The sequence below is a fragment of the Genypterus blacodes genome, unplaced genomic scaffold, assembly GCF_046128005.1.
Source record: "Genypterus blacodes isolate CSIRO-AG114 ecotype Tasmania unplaced genomic scaffold, CSIRO-AGI_Gbla_v1 ptg000195l_1, whole genome shotgun sequence".
Lineage (NCBI taxonomy): Eukaryota > Metazoa > Chordata > Actinopteri > Ophidiiformes > Ophidiidae > Genypterus > Genypterus blacodes.
Genome location: NW_027466995.1, coordinates 360,242 through 385,707, shown reverse-complemented (window position 1 = coordinate 385,707; position 25,466 = coordinate 360,242). Strand labels below are relative to the sequence as shown.

Genomic DNA, 25,466 nt, shown 5'->3' with positions numbered 1-25,466 from the left:
ATTCTCTTCAACAAGATTCAACTATCTTTTAGTGGCTTTATTGCACCTTATTGTGCACAATATCAGTAAAATAGCTTAAAACTATCTATAGCCTTTAACATAAATAATAATCTGAAATAGATGCCACAGTCTGCTGATTTATTATTAAATATCTGGTTAGTAATAGATATTTATTCGAACATGAAGCATGATCAGTCAGCGTTTCAACGTTACTGGGGTGTAATGTCTCGCTTTAGCCGCTGGGTGCTGCTGCAGACTTCTGTGTTTAGGCCAGATGACTTTTTTCGCCCTCAGTCAAATCTCTCAGGAGCATGAGTGCTGCTCCTAACAGGCTTCACCTGAATTATGTTTAGATTTGTGTTATAAAGGCTAAACACTTGTGTGGGTCACATTTGTGGGGTTTTACATGCTAATTAAACTGCAAAAAGCGGCATTTATATGGAGCCTGAGAGGAAAGCATGTCTGAGAGGTGAAACAAAGGGCAAAGAAAGTCCATATTTGATCGACCCCCCCATGCAGGTGAGGGAGGGTTGTTTACTTGCATCATGCTCCTAGGTTACATCATTCTTTATGTTTATCTGCACTCCTCTCAGCTTCACATGATTCTGTCCACGTGTAGCTGTGATTGATTATTGATTGATCATTCCGTTTGCGCCGTCTCCCACCAAAGCTGCAACTCTAATTCATTCTAAATGTGGAGGATTTGCCCCTTTTGCATTAGAAGTCATTACTTATTCAAACCCTTGATGCTCATCGATGCTTAGATCTGTTTTTAGCTCACTAATGCTTCCTGTCAAGCACACTTTGATCGTGTTTAGTGAACATGTAACGGCCTAATGGAAGGTGTGAGGCACTTCAAATCCTGTTGGAACGATTAAGTCCCGTTACTTATATAAGTAAAAGGTACTTATCTCTTATAATGGATTCAATATGATTAATTTTGTCCCATTTTTGTCTTCCTTTTTAGATGACGATGCTACTCCTTTTTACTTTTTGGAAGACGGTGAGTGTTGGAATCCATCCTAATACATCCAGGATGGACAGATTAAACATGGGATACATTTTAATCCTTGTCTTAATTCAGCTGAGTGTTATGGTGCTGAATCCTGTGACGTGTTTGATTTCAGTGAAAGGGGTCCCGCGGTCCAAAAGCGAGGCTGAGGTTGATTCCAGAAGCCGCTCCATGCCTGTGCCAACACGCTCATCTTCCCTCAAACCCACTGCCAAAAGGTCAGACTCCTCTCTCATTCCTTTCTCTCAATCACGTATCGTCTATATAGGGATGATTATCAACCCCATGTGCGACCAGCAGGACTTGCTCATATGATTGGAAGCGTGGCCGTAACGGTAGATGAGCGCCCAAGTATTTTTGTGCCCATGTTTTCCCGAGCATGACGTTAACATTAGACGGATGAATGTGCGTCTTGTGATGTACAGTGTGTGCTTGTCTTCAGTTACTCACAGTGTTCCAGAATATGACAGAACACGATGACACACAGCCGAGCAGAGTTCCATTCCATTCCTGACTTAGTGAATCAGTGAATATTTTGTCCCCGTGGGTTCAAATACTTTGACCTTTCCCCGCCACCCGTCTGTTTTTCACATGAGGTGTCGCCGGGTCGTCCACGCACGCACATGTCAGCACGGGCAGGGTGAAGATCAGCTCTCAGAGATGTGGAGAAATGAGTCCACGTGTAGGAGTGATGAAGTGATGAAGGAGTGATGAAGGAGGACAGGTGATGGAGGATAAACTGTGGCTTGCTGGAGCAGCAGAGGACACATGTAGGCTTGAATCTCTTCCTTCTGTGGTTACGTATGGAGAGCCGCATGCCTTTACGCTCCTCTATGTTCAATGCTCACGACAGACTCAGAGCTGAACCTCTCAAACACCCTAAACACTCAAATGATCTCATAAAATGTTATTATTTATCTGATGCGTCTCAGATGAACTCACTTATTTTGATGCGTTTCTCTCACAAATACAAATTGATGTTACCCATCTGTCAGGTTTGAACATATGGACCATACTATTATATTGTCACAAACATTGCATCATTGGGTTAAGCATCGGTAATTAATGACAGGAAGGAAACGCTGCTCTGTTTTCTGTCGCGGGGTCCAATCTGGTTTGCCTGATTGAATTTGGCTCGGCTGTAAGTTGAATTTTCTGCGGTATCATCAGACAGACAGGCGGACAGACAGCGGGGGATAACGAGGCGTCGTCTTTAAATTGAAGAAGAAAGATGGATCGTAAGCCTCATATGGTTGCCATGGTGACGGCTTGATAAGGATTGGCTCTCTTCCACCCCACCTCCCCCCCTCCCCACCTATAGGAACGAGTGGGAGCCCCCGGATAAGAAGGTGGACACCAGGAAGTACCGCGCCGAGCCCAAGAGCATCTTTGAGTACGAGCCGGGGAAATCGTCGGTGCTGAAGCTGGAGAGAACGGTATGCTAGCCGCCGCCCCCCTCTCCCCCCCCTGCCGCCACCGTGCCTCATGAGTGTGCCTGTGCAGCATCTCTCTCTCTCTCTCTCTCCCTCTCCCTCTCTCTCTCTGACTGTCTCTGTGCATGTTCCATGATCTGTCCCCCCCACTCCACCCAACCACCTCCACCCCTCCACTCCACACACACACACACACACATTTTTGTATCTAAGCTCCACAGCTTCACTAACAGCTCTGAAGGCGACGTATGTGTAGCATTCCTACAGGGTGTCCCATTGCGGTGACAGATGATCCCACTTGGAAGCGCGTGGGGCGGAGGAGGTGGGGGGAGTATCATTTACAGAGGTAGTCATTGTCTTCTTGCGTTCAATTTAAGGTTATTGGCCTGAGTCGTCTCGGTGCGAAAAGGATCCGAGTGCAAACACAGAACACGGATCCTGTATGTGTGTGTGTTGTCCTCTCCCCTCACTCACCCACTCTCATCACACATTGTGCTGAATCAAACGGTGCGGCATTATTTAGTGTCCTTGAGGGCTGTCGTCTCAGGATGAGCAGTGGCACATAGAGAACTGGCAACAGCTGCCTTGGATACACAGCACACACACAGACACACACACACTCACACATGCATTTTACATTCAGAATTCCCTTGGATCTGAAATCTTTGGGTGTTTCCAGGTTATACAAAAGAGGGGATGGGGATGTGTTGGGATGTATTGTGATGAAATTGTTGTTATTGTCATTATTTTCCGGTGCACAGTTACACCAACTTAGTGGAGGCTGTTAACCTACAATATGGCTCCATAACAGTGGCAACAAACACGCTCATTAGAGAGTTTGCTCGGGTTCAGCCAGGGGATTTCCTTTCAATTACAGGGCCCAGTTATGTTGGGGTCAATGTCCTGCTGCTCTAGCTGGACATTTGGTCTCAGATAATAAAGGATACTTGCCAGGCTAGAGTACATCCAGGCTAATTGTGTAATCATACATTTTGTGCAGTGTGTGCGGTGATACTGTAGGTCTGCAGGTCAGGCCAGCAGAAGAACCACAGCTGACTCTTAATATACTGTATATAGTCTTTTATCTAGATTTTGAAACCACACCACATGCTACAGAACATAGAGCTTACAGTTCATGACATCACTGTACATCCCAGCAAATATCTCACTTTGCATGTTCTACTGTTTAGAATCATGCAAAAACAATTAAGCCGGTGAGGGGTTAATGGTCATTAGCAGTCTATCTGTCTAGCAGTAGCAGTTCAAGGCAACTGGACTTGTATTCCTCTGAGAGTCGTTCACACCTCGGGCGGGCACATGGGATTCATGAGCTCCTGCCAATGCCTCTCATGTGACTCCTGTGTGACCTGAAGTGTCAGTGTGAATGACTCTCAACATGTTTTCCTGTGGCGCTGTCACGATTAATCGGTTATAGTAGACTACTCGTTTAGCAGGGGTGTTTGATTGATGCTGCGGACACTGATAAAATGAATGAATACTACCAAACTAAATGAAAGTGTGTTTTCTTCAGTAAGAAACAGACACACACTCACGGTATACATTCCATCGATTAATCGATATTAAAAATAATCGTGACAGCCCTACTTTACTGCCCACCACTGAAGATTGGAAGAAGCTACTTGGTCGAGTAGTAAAACATCTTTGAGCCTTCCTTCAAGTCCACTTGCCTTGAAGAGATACTGTTAGATAGAAAATGTGCTGCTTTAAAAGAAAGTACAAAATAAAACAGTAGATTTTTATGGACTTGTTTCATTTAGTCGTAAAGGCAATTATTGATGAAGAGGGGGTGGGAACATGTTGAGTCTTTATCACCGTGTCTCATATATTCTGTGCTGTCTGAATTGTCTTCTCTTTGTCTTTCTCCTCCTTTTCTTGTTGCCATGCCCCTAGACTCAGGATATAAATCCGGAAGATGTAGATATAGAGAATGAGCCTTGGTATAAATTCTTTTCAGAGATGGAGTTTGGGAAAGCGGTAAGTGGTCGCTGTCTTCAAAGTGACAGTCTATTATATTTATTGCATGCGATAACATCCATGTTGGAATAATGCCTAAACTGTGTCTTGTCTTAAAGGACTACCCCCCAATTTCCACTCCCTCTTTTCCTTATTATATTACATTTCTGTGGACTTGATCCACCACATATGAAGGACGTATGTGACAGCATGCAAAGGGGAAACTTTGTTCCCTCATAAACTAAGCTTACTACTACGTGTCCTATCAACTTGGCCTAATGAAACCAGTTACTGATCAGATTTGATACACTTTGTCCCAAACTTGCTGTCATAATGCTGTCTCTTTCCTTTCCTTTCTTTACCTTTCCCCCTTATCTCAGAGTGTATTTTATCAGGCAATATTGCAGCAAAATATTAAACACACTTTATATACATTATTCACTGTCCTCACCTCATACTAGGGTTGTAAAGATCTATCAATTTTCAAGGTGGTGATTCAACTGTATCAATCTGAAAAATGATAAAGTTGTAAAATACTGAAAAATAATTTAAGATTAAAGGAAAAAATAAAGCATATTTCTTTAAACATGTACATATATTCTGTAATCCACTCATAGTGTGCCAGTTTCCGCAGTCCTATATGTAAAGTGTTGAATTAACTACATCAAAATAATGTATTTGAATTGAATCATAGTGGATATTACATATTTATAATGCATCATATCATTCCCTCAATAATCATAATCGACTTGCCTTGGGGCCAAAGATTTCCACGGAAATGAAGAAATTGGAAAAAGAAATATGTTTTCCTTCCTCCATCAGTCTGTTTGTGTCTGTGAGAGTGACATTGACAGTAGAAAAGTATCTAACTACTTTCATTAGCCATGGCTTTTACCCCTGTTTGATTTAATAATTCAATGCATGAATTATTAATTAGGATATTTTATTATACACCCGTGTAATGCAGACTAGGCGCCCAATTGAACATATTAAAGGAACAATGGAGTCGACACAGGGCTGCCTGTTGTGCTTATAAGGCAACAGATATTGCCGTGTTATTTATGATTATTTGCCAAGTCTGCAACATGAACAGTGGCAACTTTCACTTTCACCTGCTCGCCTCCAGTGAGAATTCATGTCGCAAGCCTGAGGTCTGACTGTGGTGATTCATCTGGAAGTCACTCCTCACTTGGAGAGCCTGTGCGTGCATTAGGCTGGATGGTAATCCCAAACCCTTGGAATACTAACTGCTGCCTGTCTGCTATATTTACCAAAAGATTAAAAGGGGTTAAGAGGAAAGTTGTCACAAATGAAGTAGTTGAAACCAGAAATACTGTGTCTGGACGAGTCTGTGTGCCTCAGGCTCTAACTGGCACCAGACAAGTGTGGAACTGGCTGCCCACAAACAGATGTTCTGCCTCATTGCCCAGTGTCAGTCTGGGCCACACTGCTGCTGCCTGGATCATATGAGGTGGCACCACTGCCTACAACACAAGGTCATGTCCTTACATTGTTCAGACTCAGAGGTGGAAGCTTTGGGTCTGGTCCATAGGCGTGTCGAGTGAAGCCCCAGCAGCTCCGGGGTGGCTGCGTTACGTGGAGGAGTTTGAGTCTGTTGAGACAGACATGTCAACCCTCTGTGGGCGAGTGTGTGGCTCATGGCTGCCCAGACGGCTGCCAGATTAGATTGGTCTGATGAGTAGCTTCTGTTTCATGTCAGAGTCACTTCTGAACTGACACCTAGTATGTGTAACATTTGACTGGAAGGCTCAGCCAGACAAACTGACTCATTGGACTTTGATTGACATATTAGCCACTTGGTACTACTGGAGGAGATATGCTTGGTAAAATGTAGGTGCTCATGGGTGAAAATAGAAGATATGGCCCCCTTTGGTTTGGGAAATTCATCAGATTCCTTTGACTTTGAGCAACAGATATGAAGCATAAACCTCATTCAAGTCTCAAAAATACCAAGGGACTTATAAAGAGCAGATATTAGTAAAACATTTCCTTATATTGTCACAAATAATACAAATACATTGACCTAATCACAACATAGTAATAGTGACACCTGTTTATGATCACTGGTGGTCCCCTTCATCAATATTATCATGTGCCAGGTTCAAGGGGAGTCTGAAAACACATCCAGGGACAGTTAAGATCAAACGTGGGCGCGTCGGTATACATGGCTTGCCGGAGCCGGAATTCCATACATAGCTTTGGTTAGGAAGAGCATTTTGGCCCCCTGCAACCGCCAGAGTGACTCCATGTGTGGAGCATACGCTGACGAGGGGGCTGCTGCCATACTGTCTCTGCGCTCTGAGTTACATGAACCTCCCCCTGCCACCTGACATATTCTAAAGGAGGCAACGCGTAAGCCCGCCAGCTCATTGTGCCCTCATATTTAACCTCTGTTATACACTTAACCTTTACCTTTAAGCATTTAGCGTAGATGAGATAAGGGGCCGTGGCTATAACAGGCCCTTCACACTGCGGGAGTCTGCTTGTTTTCATGAGAACATATCAACACAAATAAGGTGTTGGAAAGAATGGGATTCGTGTTACCATGACCTACTCATGATCGCTATTTTGAATGTGAAAGCGGCACACAGGAGTCCAGCTTCTGAGCCGAAGGGGACACCTGTTAGGAAACACGCTCATGAAATTCTGCAGAAACATTGTCATCAGAATTCCACTGACTCATCGAGGGAAACGGACGCGCCACGTCTCGTTTCATATCCATATACAGCTTCAGATTTAGCGAGTAGTAGTAGCGGCGGCAGCTGTGCGTTAATCTGTCCACCCTCATTCTCTGTTACAATTTTGTGTTTTAATAATTTATTTTACGGCTAAATATGAATTTCTGTAACTGACTCAGAGAAATGTGATGTTTTTCCACTGAAGCGGAATAATTTGAGGCTCTTTTATGGTGATACAACACAGACTGACACTAATCAAGCATGTAGTAAATAACAAGATTAAGATTCCATTCCTTACCTTCAGTTTGGCCATCGTGCTCGCTTCCTGTTTACTTCCCTCTGATGCCCGTCTGTGTCCATTATCACAGGCCCCGCCGTCTTCCCCTCTTAAACCTGTCGCAACAGACGGAAAGATCAGATTTGAGGGGGGCGACAAGATGCGGAGGTGGAAGAGGAAGAGTCACTGATTATTTAATGGCCCTGGCATCTTCACACATGGAACATTTGGCCTTATAAATAGATCAGACTATAGACCTGCGGGCATGAGATTCTGTTCTTGCAAAGAGAGGTATTCATTTTTAAAAGGTTATTAATGATCCTTCTGCCATAGCAACTAACTGCAAAGGCATGTTGTGGCAAACGAGCCGTCGAGAGCGCTCCTCGTCTGGTCATTGGTTTGGCGCGAGGGTGAGAAGTGGCAGGCTTGGCGGTGTCGTGTGGGGAAGTGGATGTGGTATTAACAGCAGGGCCAGGCTGGCTGGGGAGGGGGATTGTGCAATCGTATTTGCAAACAACACTTGCGCTCATATTCATGGTGCCCCGTGTCACTTCTGTTATTTTTACCTACCGTGACGTCCGACCAGAGAAAAGCAACAGAAACAGTGGGCTAAAATTAGACGGATCTAAACCATTCAAAACGCTGGTGGGTGCTACCCCAGCAAATGGCCACCCGTGTTTTGGAGTCGTCTCCATAATAACAACTACATTTATCCTTTTACGCCTTTAAGCATTCATTCTTTCACTTTCTTGGAGTATTTCTCTCTACCTCAATGTCTTTGTCGTTTGTCGTTATAACATACTTTTGTTGTATTAATGCCTAATTGATACGATGAATTACTGTAATGTTGCTGTCATGTTTACTTCCTCAGTATGCATATGTGTCTCTCTTTGACTCCTTCTTCTTGTGTATGTGTGAGATAGAGTGTGTGTGTGTGTGTGTGTGTGTGTGTGTGTGTGTGTGTGTGTGTGTGTGTGTGTGTGTGTGTGTGTGTGTGTGTAATTTGGCCTGCCTGCACCACCAGCTGGTTAATTGTCCCCCGGTCTGGTCCAGCGGTAATGAGAGTGACTCAATACCAGACAAAAGAGAGGGCTTCACTGGGAGACAGCAGCTCATTGGCTGAGCCCGTGACAGCCCCCTCCCTCCCTGGCTGCCTGGGCGCCCCCTGACCGATACACGCCCACCCACATCCACCGGCCCCCCGCCCCCTGGCTTCCCTCCACACCCCCCTTTTACTCTTTTCACTGCTGCTTGTTTTCTCCAACTTGCATGCAGGCCAAAACACACGCGCTCTCCCTCCATGCCGAGCTCAGTCCAGAGAAGCTAAGAAGACCCAGACACACCAGACAGAAAGCCAGACCAGCGATCCAACCACGTAGAGAAAGAGAAGAGAGAATCTGGCCATAGCTAATGGTCCTGCTTCTATTCTAGCTGGAGGAGACCTTCCTGTGGATCTATCAATGACTTCTTTGTTTGGTTTGTTGCAGAGTGCCCCCTCTTTCAGCCCCCTGGAAACAGCCTCCGACCTGCAGCAGTAGTAAGTCCACGCTTCTCCCTCCTCTACCAACGCTTCTTCTTTAAATGCCGCTGACTCCAGCCAGTGTGATGATGGTTATTTCAGCAGTGTTTTGTGGATGTCAGTGCGAGGGTTTTTCACCCTGTACAGCTCGCCGCCTACACCGGGGGACTCCCGCTTCCTGAGGAGATCCTGGTGTATAAGGCAATAATCTAGCAGAACAGTCTGTCCTCTGTTTGCATTTCAGGTCTTTTTCTTTTAGGGGGTTGGGGGGTGGGGGGGAGGTTGTAGAGAAGAAACATGGCTGCTGTGTGGTGATTTATGTCGTGACAATATCATAAGAATAGAGCGAGCACTGACAATACCCAGCCGCCTGCTGCATAACTTAAAAACCGTTATCTCCCGCTGAATGGGTGCGTGTGTGCGTAACGTATGGACAGGAAATGCATTAGGAGAGGGGATGCTCACTAACAAACCTCCCTGAAAGCCTTGATGCCTTTTGTGTTTGTCTGAGGGATTTCATGCCGTCTATTTCTGTGCATGCAATGAAACATGAAGATTTTCAAACGGAGCCATTGTGACTTTTTTTGCGCCTCAGTCCAGAGCAATAACCGTTTCCCTCCATTTGTGCTCAAACTTTCCGTCTGCTAGGATCATTATGGCATCGTGCCCACATGACTGAAAAGGGGATTTTTAATCCTTGTTTTTTTTTAATCCATTGATTTGTTGTTAATTTTGAAGGGAAGTTCCTGTGGAAAAGATGAAATAGCATTAGTGGGAGTTCACTCACCCTAATTTCTCAGAGGGAAAGAAACCTCGAATCATAAAATGACCTCCTTCAAAGGCACATGTGTTTTGAGGAGGGTTTTAATTTGGGGTCTGTTTGGAACTGGAGACATATTGAGGAGCGCATTCTTGTAAAGATAGCCATTGATTCTAAAGTGCACAACCATATGTGCCTCTTAGTGTCAACAGATGAATGAATGAGCCTTTAAGCTTAAATCTGTGTGTTTTTGGAGCTGGATAAGCTGCAGACATCCGCTATTTTATGTATGGTGGCTATGTTCTTCAATGCGTTCCTTAAAAAGTCTTAATGAGCTCATTCTGTCCATCAGGATCTTGCTTTGTGGAAGGAGATCAGAATTAATTCAAATTATTTGTATTTAACCTCACAGTGAAGTCTATTATTGTGATTCAGTCATACCAGTAAGTTCCCCCGATCGTTATTTATCCAGTTAACCTGTGAGTGAGAAGGCGCCCCTGACCCACTATCAGCCAGCCTGTCGACTCCTTGTACTGCAAATATCCTGAGCAGTATTTATTCTAACGGATGAACCCTAGAACGAACATAACATAATTTAACGGGCCTGTGCGGGCAGCCGTCCACATATTTCTTCCAGCAGCTCTGACAGCCAGGTTCTTGTTGAGGCAGCAAACGAGGAGAGTAATGTAGCCGTACATGCGAGCTTGTAAAACTGTTTCATGGCAAAATATATGAGAGAAAAAGATATTTTGGAAATGACCTCACTCTTTCTCCCGACCCTGGAAAAGAAAGGTGTCATACTTCACCCAGATATATGACGGCGGTGGAGTCTGTCAGTTTAATGAGCAGCATTTCTCTGTACAAACAGAGGGGCAGCGTGCGTTAACACATGAGTGGCATGTGAGACAGAGTAAACCTGAGAGTTGTACAGGTGCATGACAGGCTGATGCACCATGTGGGAATGTTGGGGGAATATTTTTAGAAATGTCTCCTGTTGGCCTCTCTGGACTGCTAAGATATGGGAGGACAGCAAATGCCTTTTCCTAATATCAGCCTCTAAATTCTGCTCCTTCTGCTTAGACAGTGGTATTCACTGTTTTTTGAATTTTTTGTTTTCTCTTAAGTCTTGAAAGAGAGTAATTACCTCCAGATATACTAAATAGGAACCATAACAGCTCATTACCCAAATTATGGGCTTCTGTTAATTATCATAAAAACATGAAGCACAGCTAATGAACTAGACTGTGTTTAATTAGGTGTGTATGTTCTTCTCTCTGCTGTCTAGCTCCTCAAGCAAGTCTGGACACAACGAGGTGGAGCAGGACAGAGGATCGTCCCCGAGCGAGCCTGGGGCTCCCGACAACGACCGCCATGTTTACAAGAGTGTCCTAGAGGGCGGCGACATTCCCTTACAAGGTCTGCGGGCCCTAAACAAGCGCCATGCCAGCTCCTCCTCCTCGAAAGGTAGCATTCCAGCCATCCTATATATGTGCCCAGTAAAATGGCAGGTGTGTGTGTGTGTGTGTGTGTATGTATGTTTCCGGGGGCCATGAAAAGTCTTAACTGCTGAGACAGATCCAACGCGTTCCAGACTGTGCTGCCGGAGCGTTCAAAGTGTCAGACAAGGATACATGTGTTTTCTTTTAAGTTCCTAGAATCCACACTTTTCCTTTGCTCCAGGACGCCACGGCATCGGCCAATCACCTCGCTGCACTCATTCCCTCTGCAGATTTTGTTTTATTATCAATACCATGGGTGTTTCCATCACATGTGTACTGGCCATCTGCTTTGGAAAACTCGTGGTGACAGCGAGGTTGTCTTGCTCAGTGAATGGAAGCTAACCTTGGGGATTTTCCCCCTCTTGCTCCAGTTGTGAGCCGCCGGTCGCCAGGCAGGCTTAGGGCGAGACTCCACAGTGTTCCAGAGCCGCGGAGCCAAGGGTCGCACAGGGGACGGATGAGGAGGGACAAGGGAGATAAACAGGGCTCTGCTCTTCACAGCTTAGTCAGACAGGGGTGAGATAAACAAGAGGGTCACAGAGGGTGGGCAGGCATGAGGAAGTCAGCTGTCAGTGTGAGGTCAGGGGCTGGAATGCCTGTGCACATGACACAGGGAGAGCAATGCTGGGGGAGGAGGGGGACGGAGACGTAAGGAGGAGAAAGGAAAGGACGGGGAATGCGTCCTCCCTTTACCTGTACACATACAGAACCACTGCAGAAAGTGTGTAAAGAGGTCATTTGGGCTTTAGGTGTGACGTAAGAACACAATAACACAAAGGAAAACAATTCGCTGATTCCTACCAAAAGCATAGATGCACCAAGATAACTGATTGTTTTCGTGTTTAGACAGAGGAATGCAGGATCATGCGGTGAATCAATGGAGTCAAGTGACCGGCTCGCTCTCTTATTAGGCCTTATCTTCCCAGAGGCAGCACCTTGATCATTAGACTCACTTACTGTTCCCTAGAAAACAAGGCCAACGTCCAAGAATCTCCCCAAAATAACCAACAGGCTTGGAACCAACATCACGGTCATGTGTCTTCGCCTTGTGCTGAAACGCTGCTTTGAGAACAAATCCTCCTCCAGGGCCTGTTAGTGGTGAGAACGGAAACTGTCCCCACAATGCACCATGCATATATTATCAGTTTCACTCCCTCCTCGTGGTGTAGTGCCGTTTGCTCGATCTTGAAGGCGACAGATGGATCACTCGTGCTCCAGTAAGAGTCGCACAGCATGTGGACGGGATGTGTCATTTCCCAGTTCCATCTGTGGTTGCCGTGACGAGCGCAACACGGCCGGGAACTGAGACGCGTTATTCTCCGAGGCTGTTACACGCTCATTTCTCTTCAGTGGGCAGGTGGACTCAGGATAAATTCTTATTTACAGCGCCAGGGTGGCTTGGGGCGGGGGGGGGGATGGGGGACTGGTGGTGTATTAGCAGCAAACTCGCCGGCCATTCATCACCGCAGATGCTTGTGTAAGCGCTAAAAGTAGAGCTGAGGAAAGGGTTTACAGTAGGATGTCAAAGCAGGACGTATAGAGGCGGCGTATGGACAGAGGAGGAGGGGGGGACGGTTGGGAGGGACGGAGCAGATCAGGCCAATGATAAGGGCAAATCTGAAAACACACAAATGAATCATTCCTAATCCTACTAATGGACTCTTCCAGTGTCACATAACATTTCATCGCACACAGCTCTTTTAACACGCCATCCTTCACTATTTATGTTGCTGCTTCCAGTGATCTTGATTATATAATGTTCTTTCCCCCCCCCCTGTTTCATTTTGGACAAATCTTCACATTACACTGCAGTCCCATGCTGTTAGTTTAACAGTCATCTTATCACTTGATGCACATTGCATCAAGTCTGCTTCCTCTTCTCATCAACCTTTGATGGAAGGTGGTCTTGACCTTAGAACCGTGCCTGACTGTCTTTTAGTGTGTTTGTGTGTGGACCTGTGACCATTGTAATCTAATCTGTTGTTTATTCTGTTGTCCTGCATGCTTGCCAGTGGATTATAAAGGTGGGAATGGCTATATAATTTCACCCTGCTCCTCTGTAAATAGTCGATCGGTTCTTGCCAGTAATGCAATAGGTAACCAGTGTAAGAGTAAGAAGCCCTTATCTGCTGCCAAAGCCTGCATACCCCAAATCCTACCCTCGAAATTCAAGCCCAAGCTGCTGCCTCCCAGTGGTGACAGTGAGGAAAGCAGGTCTGGGCCTGCCAGGCACCCAAAGGCCCATAGTTGTGAGGATCTGTACACGGGAGCATGTGACACAGATTGTCCCGGGGCGGAGGAGAGGGACAGCGGGCAACATTCAGACGCCAGCTCAGATTGCGCGGACGGCCTCAGGAATGTTACCCCTGCCATCAGGAGGACCGCGTCCGAGTTCTCCAGCCTGTACAGGAGCATGCATCACATCCAGAGGCCCAGCTCGGTGGGTTCCAGCCCCCACGGCAGCGTCCACAGCCTGGCCTCTCTTTTTGAGAAGGCAAAGGTCAGAGGGCGCGGAAGGTCAGAGGCCACTGAGGCCGGGGACATTCCAAGAGACGCCGTGTCGTCACGGGTCAATGAGTTTGAAATGATCATCCAGCGGACCAGTTCGGCACCCACGCGATCGTCCTCCCTACCCACTCTGCACACCACCCACAGCCCCGCCCACAGCCCCTCCACTCACCTCTGCATGCCGTCAGCAGTGTCGGCTGAGTCTCTTCTGGTAGTGGAGCCCACCCAGACTGATGGATGCTCCCTGGTGGACGCACAGGATAAGACACGTGAGGAGGAGGTCTTGGAATCAGACGATGAGACCGAGGAAGAGATTGCCCTCTCAGAATTTGTCTACAGGGAAAGGACTGAGTCTCCCTCTGCCACTGAGGCTGAGGTTGAACAGATCTTCAGTCGGAGTTCCGCAGGAGATCAGGGATCCCCAACTGTCAGTGCGTCAAAGAGTCCCTCAGCTTTGCTCACAGCTTCTCCTCTGCAACACAACCATCACCACCACCACCATCACCACTTGCACCATCTGAACAATCACCTTCTCCTCAAACCCAGCAAGTGCAAAGGCTCCTGCCCGGCCTCCTACACCCGCTTCACTACCATTCTCAGACATGAGCGGCAGCAGGCCACAGCCCAGCAGGAGAGGCTGCCGCCTCAGGAGAAGAAGACGTCGCTCCCTGGGAACCTGTTCCTCATGGGCCCCGCTCCTTTCCGGTTACGGAAGAATCTGCAGTCCCATCAGGCTCGGAGGACTTTGTCAGCCACCAGGGTGACAATGGGAACCCAGAGGGCCTGCAGTGCGTCTCCTGAGCCCAGACCTCTAATCCCTCAGCGCCTCTCCTCTCTGGAGGTCCTAGAGAGGCTGAGCAATGGGGACGGAGGCAACACTGACCACCTGAGTAACGGGCAGAGCTTGGACGCCAACGGGAACCTTCTCCACCCCCTGGCAGCTCACTGCAGAGGTGGCTATCTCCATACCTTCACCCGTCACCCCCCTCTCTCCTCCTCCTCCCCCTCCTCAACACGTGGTCATCTCTTTGGTCACCCATTCCTCTCGACTCTGTCTTCACCCTGTGTCCCTCTCTTCACAAAGTGACGCTGCCCCCCTCCATCTCTAGCCTGCGTGCTGTGTTACAAAGTGACAGGGAAGCCTCCATCTCATTCTAAGTGTGGTGTTTGGTGCTCTTCCATTTCATGGTGAATGAGGTGTTCACACCTACAAACCCATACAAACACCTCAGTGACTGTAGAGGCTTCAGGCAGATATTGGTAATGTATATATCTCCTGGTGACATCGGATTTGAGTTGTATGCAAGAATGCTGCAGCCTGCATAAGCCTGAGGTAAACAGACTGTTTTGTACTGATGGTAAGTCAAAATAGCTCATTACAGCAAGAGACTCCTGGGGGTTGTTTTATTTTATTATATACCACAATAAGATGTCAAATCTTATTCTCACAAAGGGAGTAACTTTATATTTTACACATCATAGTCAACAGAGTGCAGCTATAGGCATTTTGTGGCTGTAGAGGGCGCTGTGCACAGTTTTCAAACCTGAGATCTGACAGCAAGGACATGATTGGTTAATTGCTCTCACATGCAAACAAAATGTCCCACTCCTTTCTTGAATTTGCATTAAATGACCATACAGATGTAACTTTGGGTTTTTGTAGAGTTTCTTCTCCCTACTGTCCATATTGGCTTCAAACCTCTGGACTGCACAACTTAAAAATAATAATAACACAGGAAACTAAACCCATGTGACATTGCACGGGGGTCAAAGGTTACTTCCTATTGCTGCTGAAGACAACAACGGCCGCTTTTATTTATTCATGCATTCATTTATTTTGGAAGGTTGCCCTCTGCTGCCACAAAAGCTTTTTAGTTCCACTGCAAAAACTGTAGTCGATGTGTAAAATCCGAGAGGTCGCCCTTTAATTAATCCAAAGCGAGACGTCTGACCTTGTATTAATCTGCAATCCCAGCATGCATCTGTCCCGTTTATGCAGGTAGACGTTACAGCATTGCATACACACTCTCAAACCGATGTCTTACCATGTTTGTTATTATTTTCCGTTCTGGTGATTATCCACATCTCCCATTTTCCATTTCTTTTACAATGAAAGGTTTTGTAAGCCGGACAGGATGTTTGCTGCGTCGACGTCTTCACAAAAACAGCCAGTACTTGCTGTATACACACACACACAGTACACAGAGCATCAGTCAGCAAGTGAATCATCTGTGGTGGCCTCGAGGAGCAAATTGAAATCCTGAAGCTTTCTAGCTGATGCAGTAACACTGTGGTTGATCCGTATCAGTAGTCCATGATGTCATATTTATTGTTTGGTCAAGTATAGGTTCACATTTGTTTTCCTCTGTTCATTTTTATGACATGAACACACAGTGGATCATTCTGTGTTTATTCCTATGTGCATGCAGGAATACGTTTGGCTTTGTTTTTATGTGTGTGTGCTTTTTGATTTCTTGTTGCAGACTTCATTGTATTCATTCAAAGCATGTGTGTAGTTATTGTGTGTAAGGAGTTGACTGCAATGCCATCTTTTTGTGTTTAAAAAGTTCAGTTCCTTTAGAAGTGTTTTGTTCTGGCAGTACACAGTAAAAAATCTAATTCTCTTTGTCTCCGTTTCAGACTCGTCCCCAGCTCACGGGGAGAGCCAGGATGAAGCGTTGAGGAAGCGTCATGGAGACAAAGAGGTGACTCTCTTTTTCTGCTCAGCCACAGTGACAGTGCTTTAGTGAAGCCAGCCGCCGTATAAGCCAGGCTTTTATACACTGCACATCACAAAGCATCTGTCTCGTATCTGCACCGACAAACACTTCAGTCTGGTTTCCTGGCAGAAAATCTTGGAGGAGCAGAGGCGGCTCAAGCGGGAACAGGAAGAGGCTGACACAGCAGCGAGGCGACACACAGGCATTGTCCCGACACACCACCAGTTCATCACCAACGAGCGCTTCGGTGACCTGCTCAACGTCACAGATAACGCTGAGAAAAGGAAGTCGGGCATAGAGGTACGAGGCACAGCAGCTTTCCATCCTTCTGTAAGCAGGAAGAGGGTGACAGATGCTTTGTCAGTGTGGCTTTACAACCACAAAGCCACATATGATGTAATTTTTTATCAGAAAATTGCACTCTTGTTATGTTTTGTAAGGTGTGTCTGCTGTCCAGGCAGGCAGGGCCTCAGCAGAACCTACAGTAGCTCAAAGAAACACAAGTCACAAGCACGCCATTCCTGTCATTGTTTGAATATTTGACACAGAGAGGAGAGGACGACTCACTCACTTTGACATGTGTGACTTTGACTTTGACACTCATAGGTCCTCTCCTGCCCTCAACACTTTTGTTTTGGACGTGTAACTTCTGTAGCACGTCATTGTCAACACGTCGCAGATATGAGACAGTTCTTAAAATAGTCTGTTTTCACACAGTCTCAACAACAGTACTGTAAAAATCTTTTTTTTGCATATTAAAGGATTGCAAGTTTCAAAACAGACTGGGAATACTAACATAAACCTCAGTATGATGGGATACGTCCCCTTTAGTACCTGTGGACCAAACAAAGAATGTTTCAAAAGAGTTGCATGCCTTGTGGTTTTGTTCCTAACAGTCTTTACTTTGTGTGTCTGCAGAGAACTCCAGCCATGGCTCGCTTCGACTTCAAAGCAGAATCTCTGAAGTAGGTGGAAGTGGTCTGAAGTTCTTTGTAGTGTTGACAGCAATGAGTCTAAGCTACAGAGACATGCTGGTGCACACATATGGTGAAATACTGTAATTGTTGGTCATTGATTTACAGTCGTTGAAATAGCAGATGGGTGGGGTTTGTTATTTCTGATGATTCAGTGCCAGAAAATAAGACAATCTCAGGAACGTCCTGTTAAGAAATGTAAGATTTACAACTTAACATGCTACAAGAATGGACAGTGATGTGGTCAAATCCCACCCATCACGTCACATTTCAAGGAAAGTGGAAACAGACACGGATCTGTGTTCCATTATGCCTGAACATGCTTTCCTTTTTTTTATTTTAGAAGATTAACTTGTCTCTGTGACATTTCTTTTTGTCAGGGAGTTACCCTTTCAGAAAGGAGACATCGTGTACATCATTCGACAAGTGGATCAAAACTGGTATGAGGGAGAACATCACGGGAGAGTCGGCATCTTCCCTCGAAGTTACGTCGAGGTGGGTGGACTCCGCTTCTCTCAACTTACTTTATTGAGAGGATTCGGTATATAATTCAAAATGTGGTTGAATAAAACATGTGTGCCTGTGCAGCTCCTCCCCCCCACTGAGAAAGCCCAGCCAAAGAAAAGTGTCCCGGTCCAGGTGCTGGAGTACGGAGAGGCCATGGCCCGCTTTAACTTCAACGGGGACACTTTAGTGGAGATGTCCTTCAGAAAGGTGAGGACCATTACATTCTTTCAGTCTTAGTTATCTAAGCAAAGTGTTTGTATTTGTGAAATGGTCTTTATTCATGGTGTTGTGTTTACAGGGAGAGAGGATCACATTGATTCGCAGAGTGGATGAGAACTGGTATGAAGGCAAAATCCCAGGTACCAACCGTCAGGGCATCTTCCCCGTCACCTACGTGGAAGTGCACAGACGTCCCCGTGTGAAAAATGGTGTGGAGTACACCGACCCTCCAGTCAGTCACTCCCCACAGCGCAGCACCAACGCCTCTCCTCAGGTAAACGCCAGCAGCCATCATGTCAATACCATGTTGATAGTCAGCGGATATGATGCTCCCTCAAGACGTTTGTTGCTCTCAGATTTTGTCTCCCTCATGTTTACTTTGACACCCAATATCTCATTTGTGTCCTGCTGAAGTCATCTCATCCCTCCTTTTCCTTTTCTTTCCTGTCCTTCCTTTCTCTCCTTCTTCCTTGACATGATCCTGTTCCTTCTCAAAAAGCTGTATCGCAATCGGCTGACCACCTCCCCCCTGCCCCTCCCTCGCTCCCCCCGCCGCTCTGTCTCACCCGAAGTCCACGCCATCTCCTCCGAGTGGATCTCCCTGACGGTGGGAGGAGGAAGCCCCCCGGCTGCCCCCACGCCCCCCCTGCCACCGCCGCCCACCGTCTCCTACCGCTGCGGCGAGTACCTGCCCCCGTCCCTCTCTGCCAGCCCCGTGCCTCCCTTCACCGGCTTCCTGTACTCCCCAACCGCCTCCCCCTCTGCCTCCCCTCTGCCCCCGCCTTACCCGCCACGGCCCAACTCCGCCACTCCCTACCTCACGTTCACCCCGCCCCAGGGGGGGGACTTCCTGCTCTCCCCTCCGTCCCCGCCGCTGTCCCGCAGCCTGAGCCCCAGTGGGGGGCCGGTGCTGGAGGGTTGGCTGAGGGTGGAGAAGGATTTGATGGAGGGGGAAGGAGCAGAGGGTGACAGGGGTGGCAGCCCTGCAGCCGTGGGCAGCAGGCGAAGTAGCCCTGCAGAGGTATCTACTGCATGGTGTGCAGTGTTGCATCTTAGACTCACTCTGGGGCTTCAGGCCAAAGTAGGATTCCCTACGTTGTCTGTTCCTTGATGTACTAGAGCTGATTGTGTGTGGAGGACTTGACTAACTTTTAGGTGTGTCTTGAAGTTGAACTTTGCCCTGTAGAGGGCTGAATCTCCCCCGGATGAGTCATAGTAGAATCTTAAGTTCACGCTGCTTAAAGGCTGCAAGCCTGCATGTTGTTGTTGTGTGCGTTACTAACATGTAAATGTTCCACAGTGTTTATAAAGAGCATTTTAGAAACCCTGGATTCAGACAAGGTAGCAGAATTGACACAATCACGAAAGACGTGCAACTGTTGGACTTGGATACATTCCTAAAAGCAGCGATTACAAATGTGCAGTGAATCAGCTGTTTGCAGGATCAGAGGAGCAAACGACAGCAACAGAGTCAAAACAACAGCTGATCCAAAAGCACTGGCTTATAATGAACACACTGCTGATCTGAGGCAGAAAGGATGGACTTGTTTTGAACTCAATGTTGAGGACTTGTGACTAACCTTGAAGTAAAGTTTATTGGTTGAGGGATATGGTTAGTTTGGTTTCATACAATTCAGGGCATGTTTTGTTGTTTGTGCTTGAAAATGCATCTAAATGTGACAGAACTCACGTTACTAAAGAGTCTCTGCTTTGGGTCGTACTTGTCTGTTCGTGTCTTGGTTTCATTTACTGGCCTACAGAAGAAATAATGAATAGCTTTGTGGAGATCTTGGATGAATTGAAACCTCTCACTGCAAACATTCTCACTGCATTCTGGTGTGTTGCAACCTCCGAAATCGTCAGCCATCACTTTTAAAAATTGGAACTAACAAATACTGACATTTCCTCTCTTGCAGTTTGTGAAGAATGACATTGATCCCCACGGTCGGACCTCCAGGAGCCCCGTCATGCTGTTTGACATCCAGGATAACAACAATGTCAACTCTTTGGCGGTAAGCTGAGAGTGTTACACTATGAAAATGTACTGTATGTTTGTGTTGCATAGATGAAACTTAGATGAGGGGGATTCATGATCTGCTTAACTTTAACCACCATCCATTTGACTTCATCTTTGAATTACATCATATCTGTTGCTTAGAGAACTCGCCCTTCCTGTTACTGTTATCTGTCATCTTCCCCTTTGATGCTGCATGCTCACATTCTGAATAATATCCTGTGAAAACTAATATTTCATGTTTTCTGTTCACACATTCTCTGCTGTGGTTTCCTCCTCTGGGCTCCTCCAACGTCTCCTCCACTTTTCCTGGCTTTTAACGGATCACTTCCCTTTCTGCCTTGCTACTCACTGGAACCACTTCTTCCTGTTTGCCCTCCGCCCGCCTTCCCTCCCTCTAACTCCTCACTCTCCCCCCCCCCAAAAAAAAAACCAAAACCTTGGACTCTTCCGGGACTCTCTTCCTAGGAGGCAGTGTGTAATGAGATCATGAATATAGCTGAGACCTCGGTGAGGTACTGCAGCACCCTGTCCCACCACCCTCATGACTCTGTCCATAGACTGCACCCCCACCCCAGTAAACAATCTCTCATCATTTCCCAGCAACCCCAGTCCCACAGCAGCAGCCCGGAGCCGAGCCGTCTCAGCTGTGGAATGTGAGTCAAACCTCCCAGTCCGATCTGTGTTTCACTGCCTTTCACAGCCCACAGGGGGCTCTACCTGCAGGCACACACACAGCCTGTTTATTAGCACGCTCCTTTCCAGCCACATTACACGCACACACACACACACACACACACACACACATTCAGCCGGGAGAGGAACATATAGTGTTTTCTAATTATCAGGGGAAGGAATATTTTGCAACATAAACGAAAAGCAGCTGAACTACGAGAAAGCATTTACAGGGCAATTCATCTGAAAATCACTTAAAGCCACTTTGTTCTTTTTAAAACAATCAATTAGGCCATCATCAGAAAATTATTTTTTTAATGGTTGTTTTTAGACTATTTTAATGTTTTTGGATTTAATTAAATATCTTCAATCATCTCTCAAGTGAACATTAGCTGCTTTTAACTGCTTCATGTAATTACAAATGGAATCTGAATAAGGGACAAATTAAAATTAAGAAATTGGATGACTGTTGTTTGAGCTTTTATAGACGTACACAATTAAGTAATTAAAAATATATTAATCTATAAATTAAGTAATTATGAACATACTGTACCTACAGCCCTAATGAAGCTGTAGGTACCCATAGCAACAACACTGCTCTATGTTTACACAACAAAACCTCATCATTTGAACCGGAGCCCTTAATTTAGCCCGAGTTCACGTTTCTTGTCATGTCATCATGTCATACCTGTACTCCACATTCTGAATGTGTCCGTGTTCCGCTGCAGCTTCCAGGCTTTGTACAGTTACGTGCCCCAGAATGAGGACGAGCTGGAGCTGCACGAAGGGGATCTGGTCAGTGTCATGGAGAAGTGCGACGACGGCTGGTTTGTGGGTATGTAACCGCAGAGGCCTCGGGACAGATACAGTCGTCTTCACCGTGTCACATTCATCCATATAGAGTTTCTGTAGAATGACAGGGACGGCCTGCACGGGCGCAATGTGCACGCTCAGGCCTCCCGGAACGCACAAGTAGAGTCATCAGTGTGTCACATCCATATAGGGAGGGCTTCTTTCAAATGACAGCAGGGGCTTGCACACTCTTTGGACATGTTTAGGCTCCACGCAGAACATTAAATATAGCCCAGGTGCGATCATTCCATACCATAGAGAAGAGTTTTAATTTGAGGACTTGCAGTTTTACTCTCTGAATGTACTTTTCTTTTCCCCGTCTCTCTCTCTGCAGGTACCTCAAAGAGGACAAAACAGTTTGGGACTTTCCCTGGGAATTACGTGAAGGAAGTGAAACTGTAAACTGTAAAGACACTGTATGTTATATGGTTGTAACACCTTGGTTGCCCGTCAATCTTGGGAATTTGTTGCTATCGCGCATGGCTGCTGGTTAGAATAGTCATTTAGCCAGGCGATGTCGTTTGTCTGGGAAAGTGATCGATTCGGTCTGAGGTATGTCAAACTGCACGAGGTGAAGACGGAGACAGCTAGAGACTCACTGCACACACCTCAGTGCGGTGCGTGTGTAACCCCTGACCCCCTATTTTACACCACAAACTATAGTTTTTCCTGTACAGATAATAGCTTCCGTGTCATTTACAGTATACAAGTGTTTACATAGCACCTCAGTTTGGGGCAGAGGATCAGTGTTTGGATCAAAGAGTGAGATCTTTAACCTAAACTAGATTTAGGTATTCAGAATGTATTTATGTCACATGGGATGGGAGCTGTTTGTCATCGGCTACCTTTCAGGACCAGAGGTGTTTTCCCATTATTCACTGTTGTTAGACACTGGCCATCAGACCTTTTTCCTCACTTTCAGTTTGAGAAATTGTCTCGAGTGTGATCTCGGTGCTCTCCGGAGTTTTAAACCTTAAGCCTGTCTGACTGCCCTTAAGACATTTAGACTTGTTTTGCCTTTAGACAGTGTTGGCTTCCCTTTTTAATAACACCAGTGCATACAAGCTTCACATGCCAGTTTAGTATTGACTTCATTTTCTATTTGAATGTTATTATACAGTCCTGTGCACAGCTAAAAACACTACAAGTTAAAGGGGGCATTTTATGCTGATTTCCATGTTCTTATTTTCATTTAGAGGCTTATTTTGAAAACCTTTTAATGTATAGAAACACTGAGAACAGCTCATTTTAGATACAGTCTCTACAAAGCCCCCTCCTGAAAAGTCCACACTTCTAATTGGCTCTTCATTAAGTAAAGGACAAATGGAGCGGTTTGACCTTGTTTACTACACTTTACAAGATAAGGGAATATAGCAAAAAGGACACATGGACTCTTGTCATTAATGGAGGAATCTTCTTATATTTTCCAAAAGTATTTATTGGTCCTTTTATGTCTGGTGCCTGTGAGGTAGCTGGTGGTGGACGGCAGCTTTTGGAGCGCCTGGCTGCACTGTAACCTCAGCACAGGCGTGGTAGCACTTAACTTCCTGGTTGGTCATTGAGAGAGTTTCCAGCTGACGAGACAATTGAATCAGTCATGACATTAAGAATAGAAAGTAATTGAATCTTTTAAATGAAAGCCAACAAGGTGTCTTAGTAAATAATGATAGTGATTTTTAAGAGTATATTGAGGTTTTAACCCTGCCCTTACTGACAATATTGTGTGTTCTAGCCATGTAAATGTGTACAGAAATCTTTGAGAGGCCTTCCACATATGGCTACATATTTTCATATGAAAACAGTCATTGGAATGAATAATTCAATAATAATACGTAATGATTCACTACATTCAACAATAAGATATTTAGGTCAGCATTAGCACAGCATGTTCTATAAAGTCAATAAGAGACTGACAAGCTAAGTCGGAGCATGAAACACGATCAGCCAGTATTTGTATGTTTTGCTCGGGCAGAAGCAGAGGAGTGAAAGGGTTAATATCCTGCTCCTTCAGCTTCAACGGCTCCCCGATGGAAGATTGCTTTGATTTGTGGCATCAAAGTATCAGAGCAGCCTTCCTGCGCGTACAGAGCTCCCTCATCTTGATCATCATCAGATCCTGGCAGAGGCACCACATGTTGGAATAGAGCCTCCACACGCACAGACCGACAGACCTAATAATGCTTGTTACCGGGCAGATGTCTCCGCTTTGTTTTCATCAAATTCCTCATTGTCATCCACCGCTGCAACGCACTCATCAGCCAATACTCTCTATGTGCTTGTTATGACCTGCTCAGAGTACCAAGGGGATGCAGGAAGGAGCAATCCTGTTCTCCAAGTAGCTCAGTACAAAGATGACATCACCAATGTCTGCAATTCTAATTCTCATCAAACTGCAGGACGATCATAGGCCTGCATTTGATCCTTTACGATTGCCTGAACACACAAATTTTGGGACATAATGTGAAGTTTGAGCACTCGCTATAGTTGATGAAAGTGTTTTAACGCTCTCTTTCTTTCTTTCTTTCTTTCTTTGGTCTGGATGTGTTTGCTACAGTTGTGCAGTGATGATGATCATTGACCTGATTGGAATATGCTTTGAAGCTGTATGTGGCCGCACTGAAATGATTTATTACGTTTGTGTGTTAGAATCTGGTATCATTTGAGACAAAAGCAGGCCGTTGTAGGGAGTACACACACTTTATGAGTTTGCCTGTAGAGCACTGATGTAACTGTCAGGAGTTTTGTCACGACACTTAAGCATGTTCTGTTTCTTCTCTCCACTGCTGGCTTTGTTTGTTTGCACCTCCAGCTCTCGTGACTGTGCTGATTGGTTCTATTCCTCATATTAACGCTTGTCCTCGCTCACACAAAGGCGGGCGTCTCGTAGAGAGACGCGCTCCATCTCGAACAGAATATATGACGGATCGTTTCTGCGATATCGCGCTCCAGTAAACATCACCAGAATGTATGAATGTATGAATTTATGAATGTGGCGGCGCTGTGTACACATAATAATGTAAAATTTCTTTATCTTGAATGAACATGCACACTTTTGAGCAGCATGGCACAGGAAGGATTGTAAATATGTAACATAAAGAAATAGACTGCAGGTGATGAGGACGTCAGATGGAGCTCCTATCACCTGCAGCGTTTTATTTAGCTGAGGGGTTTTTGGTAAAGCACAGAGTGGAGCCTTGCTGAGCACAGGAAGAGTTTGACGCATATCCACATCACTCTGCCATTTTTTCAGGATCATAATGCCTTATGTTAGATGAAAAATTGTGCCTCATTATTTTACTTGTTCTCTGGATTATCACCGAAATGTATCCATGACGTATTTAATGTTGACCATGGTTTCCCCATAGTCCCTAGTCTCTGTGAGGGGAGAATGTTTTACTAAGAACTTGTCACTGTGCAAGTACCTAAAGTGTGACACAATGCTTCAAATTAACGATTAATAATCAGAGGAATGGAACACAGAACCTGCAACAGGTTTGGTTTGTTTGCTTCATTTGCCGTGATGTTACATTGACAATGTTTAAATAAAAATGATACTATACACTGCTGTGACTTTGGTATTATGCAATATTTAATAAACCATTTAAACCATAACTGTTACCTGTGTCGATTCCTGATTGAGACTGTTAGAATAAGATCATTTTGCATTTTTGGACCTATCACAATCTCTCCTCCCCTCTGGTGACAAGGGTAAAGATTATATTGCATCAGGGAAAAAACTACGAAACAAAATCTGTTGTTGTTCAGAGGTGAAAATTGAATTTGTGGGTTGTTTTCACTGCAGGTATTTGGAGCAGGAAAAGCAC

General features: G+C 45.6%; 1 protein-coding gene across 1 annotated transcript in view; it reads left to right on the top strand.

The window, feature by feature from the left end:
- sorbs1 (sorbin and SH3 domain containing 1) overlaps positions 1 to 25,203 on the top strand; it is a 29,943-nt gene extending 4,740 nt beyond the window's left edge. Inside the window, exons 10-27 of the mRNA XM_076169343.1 lie at positions 968 to 1,003; positions 1,128 to 1,230; positions 2,334 to 2,448; positions 4,357 to 4,440; positions 8,883 to 8,932; positions 10,960 to 11,138; positions 13,186 to 14,634; positions 16,322 to 16,386; positions 16,531 to 16,701; positions 17,320 to 17,366; positions 17,756 to 17,870; positions 17,964 to 18,089; positions 18,181 to 18,375; positions 18,601 to 19,122; positions 20,018 to 20,113; positions 20,719 to 20,771; positions 21,519 to 21,625; positions 21,977 to 25,203. Of these exons, the coding sequence (XP_076025458.1) occupies positions 968 to 1,003; positions 1,128 to 1,230; positions 2,334 to 2,448; positions 4,357 to 4,440; positions 8,883 to 8,932; positions 10,960 to 11,138; positions 13,186 to 14,634; positions 16,322 to 16,386; positions 16,531 to 16,701; positions 17,320 to 17,366; positions 17,756 to 17,870; positions 17,964 to 18,089; positions 18,181 to 18,375; positions 18,601 to 19,122; positions 20,018 to 20,113; positions 20,719 to 20,771; positions 21,519 to 21,625; positions 21,977 to 22,044 (3,581 nt within the window). The 3' untranslated portion in view covers positions 22,045 to 25,203. The remainder of the gene's footprint in view (positions 1 to 967; positions 1,004 to 1,127; positions 1,231 to 2,333; positions 2,449 to 4,356; positions 4,441 to 8,882; positions 8,933 to 10,959; positions 11,139 to 13,185; positions 14,635 to 16,321; positions 16,387 to 16,530; positions 16,702 to 17,319; positions 17,367 to 17,755; positions 17,871 to 17,963; positions 18,090 to 18,180; positions 18,376 to 18,600; positions 19,123 to 20,017; positions 20,114 to 20,718; positions 20,772 to 21,518; positions 21,626 to 21,976) is intronic.
- The last annotated feature ends 263 nt before the right edge of the window (positions 25,204 to 25,466 follow it).